The 2,511-nt window shown below is 38.0% G+C and overlaps 1 protein-coding gene across 5 annotated transcripts in view; it reads left to right on the plus strand.

Annotated features, from left to right (window-relative positions):
* PREPL (prolyl endopeptidase like) overlaps window positions 1–2,511 on the plus strand; it is a 39,110-nt gene that overhangs the window by 24,682 nt on the left and 11,917 nt on the right. For all 5 annotated transcript variants that reach the window (XM_023531288.1, XM_011361338.2, XM_023531289.1 and 2 more), the window contains 2 exons: window positions 488–704; window positions 1,301–1,486. In XM_023531288.1, coding sequence (XP_023387056.1) covers window positions 488–704; window positions 1,301–1,486 — 403 coding nt within the window. The remainder of the gene's footprint in view (window positions 1–487; window positions 705–1,300; window positions 1,487–2,511) is intronic.

Consider the following 2,511-nt stretch of genomic DNA (forward strand, 5'->3'; position numbering starts at 1 on the left):
TATCTCCTCTAGAGAATTTATTTCCACTTCTTAGGGAAATCCCTATAATCTGTTAATGTGATTGAGAATTAGATGATGTCTGTACTTGACCTTGAAATGCATTCAAAAAAAGATAGATTGATGATGCATAGATATGTGATAAAGAATATGTAGCAAAATGTTAGTAATGATTGAATCTCAGTGATGAGTATATGGGTATTTATCTTACATTTGTTTCAACTCTTCTGCATGTTTGAAAAATGTCCGTAATAAAAGGTTAGAGAAAAAGTACTTAGAATTTTTTTTTGGTGGGTGGGGGGAATGAGAAAAATAATAGTATTTTAGTTTACTAACAAAATTTACTAGGGAGTTTTTATTTTCTGTCTGCATTATAAATTAACATACATACTGACCATCTGTGAGATATTGTCATTAACAAAGTAGCATGCATTTGAAATTTATTGGATTTTCATCTCTCTTTCTCTCACTGTGTATGTTGTTTGTGTAGCTATTTTGTTTTCCTTTATCTTACAAAAGACAGTCGTTTCCTCACCATAAATATCATGAACAAGACTACTTCTGAAGTGTGGTTGATAGATGGCCTAAGCCCTTGGGATCCACCAGTTCTTATCCAGAAGCGAATACATGGGGTTCTTTACTACGTTGAACACAGAGATGATGAATTGTACATTCTCACTAATGTTGGCGAGCCTACAGAATTCAAGGTGATCCTGTATTCTCCTTATCCCCATTTGGGCTGTTAAGAAGTGTCACACTTCCATCAGCAACATTTTTCACTCTAAGAGTTCATTGTTTTGTAGGCTTTTGGTAAAGTGTAGAAATTGATGGTATACCTTCCTATGCATAACCAATCGCATTTCTCTTCCCTTAGAGCTAATACCTCTATTTTAAATGAAACACTCTATCCTGATTATATCAGTTATCAAAGCCAAACTTAGTTACTTAAAAAACTTTTATAACTTTGTGATTTTGTGAGTTAGCAATTTGTATTGCTTTCAGCTAAGCACTTCTTCTGCTAGTCTGAACAAGGCTCCCCGATGTTTCCACAGTCAGCTGGCTGTGAGTGCCCTCACTCAAGTGTCCTTTGGTTGGCTGTAGACTAAGCACTGGGCCTCCCAGCAGGGTGGCCTGGGCTTGTTCATATGATGATGGTCACACTTCAGCCCTGACGGAGTTAGTTCCATCAGCTCTTCATAAAACAGTGAAGAATGATATGGTCTCATTTTCAGTGTTTTCATCTGTGGAGTTTGTGGTCATCATGTTCTGTTACCTAGATCTCTTCTAACTTTGTTCCACACAGCTAATGAGAACAGCAGCTGATACACCTGCTATTATGAATTGGGATTTATTTTTCACAATGAAGAGAAATACCAAAGTTGTAGACTTGGACATGTTTAAGGATCACTGTGTTCTATTCCTGAAGCACAGCAATCTGCTTTACGTTAATGTGATTGGTCTGGCTGATGATTCAGTTCGGTCTCTAAAGGTATGTTTAATTATCAAAAGGTAATACTGTTAATCAAAATTCATGCAGTTTAGCTTAACCAGAACATCAAATATTGAATAATAGCCATGTACTTTTTCTTAAAAGGAATTTAATTTCAATGGAATTTAGCATAGTGGGTCTAGAAGGTAAGGTGTATTTTTAAATTACTTAGAGGACCTTGCTTTTAATGCAGGTTTTCTTAAAATATTGTCTTAATAGCGTGAACTTTAGAAGTGCCATTATGTCTCTTTCTATATATCTCTACATATCACATATTTCTACATCTTTAGATATAGCAATAACTCAGGCGAAGTTGGCAACTAGTGCCCAACCACTGCCCATCGCTCCCGTCCCATACCCACAGTAGGGATACTAGTCGTGCCCCACTATATTTCTGCCACTGCATGCTTGTGTGCGCATCATCTCTTTGCCAGTTTTCTCACCCATTGGGGATCAGGAAGGGTGAACTTTGGTTTCTGTCAATAAGGAGGCAGCAGTGGTCTCCACTGCAACACAGCTGTGGTGGAGGCACATCTGCCTGGCAGGCTGACTCACTGATATTGCCTGTGGTCGCCAGGAAAGATAAACTGCCTCTACAAGTGAACTTGCAACAGCACCCTTATCACCCAGTTTTAAAGCAGCGTTAACATGTGAATTCAGATAACAGGCACTGAAGGGAAGAGGAGAGGCCTCCATTTTGCGTAATATGGAAAGATTCGTGGAGCCAATTGACCAGCTAACATAGGCCACTTAGTACCTCCCTAACTCCAGTATTATCACAATTTCTGTAAAATGCAATTCCAGTAAATTCACTGGATAATTATTGAACTTCTACGTGCCGAGTACTGTTTTGGGCAGCCAGAAGTGGAAAGACAGCAGGACAAAATCTCTGGCCTTAAGGAGGAGGATACAGTTTATCACGAGATTAGACTAGTACACAAAAATTAAGTATGAAGTATATCTAAATAAGTAGTAGTAAGAATAAAGGTGATACAAAATCACTATTAGGATACCACAGTAATCGT

Source organism: Pteropus vampyrus, unplaced genomic scaffold (genome assembly GCF_000151845.1).
Source record: "Pteropus vampyrus isolate Shadow unplaced genomic scaffold, Pvam_2.0 Scaffold66, whole genome shotgun sequence".
NCBI lineage: Eukaryota > Metazoa > Chordata > Mammalia > Chiroptera > Pteropodidae > Pteropus > Pteropus vampyrus.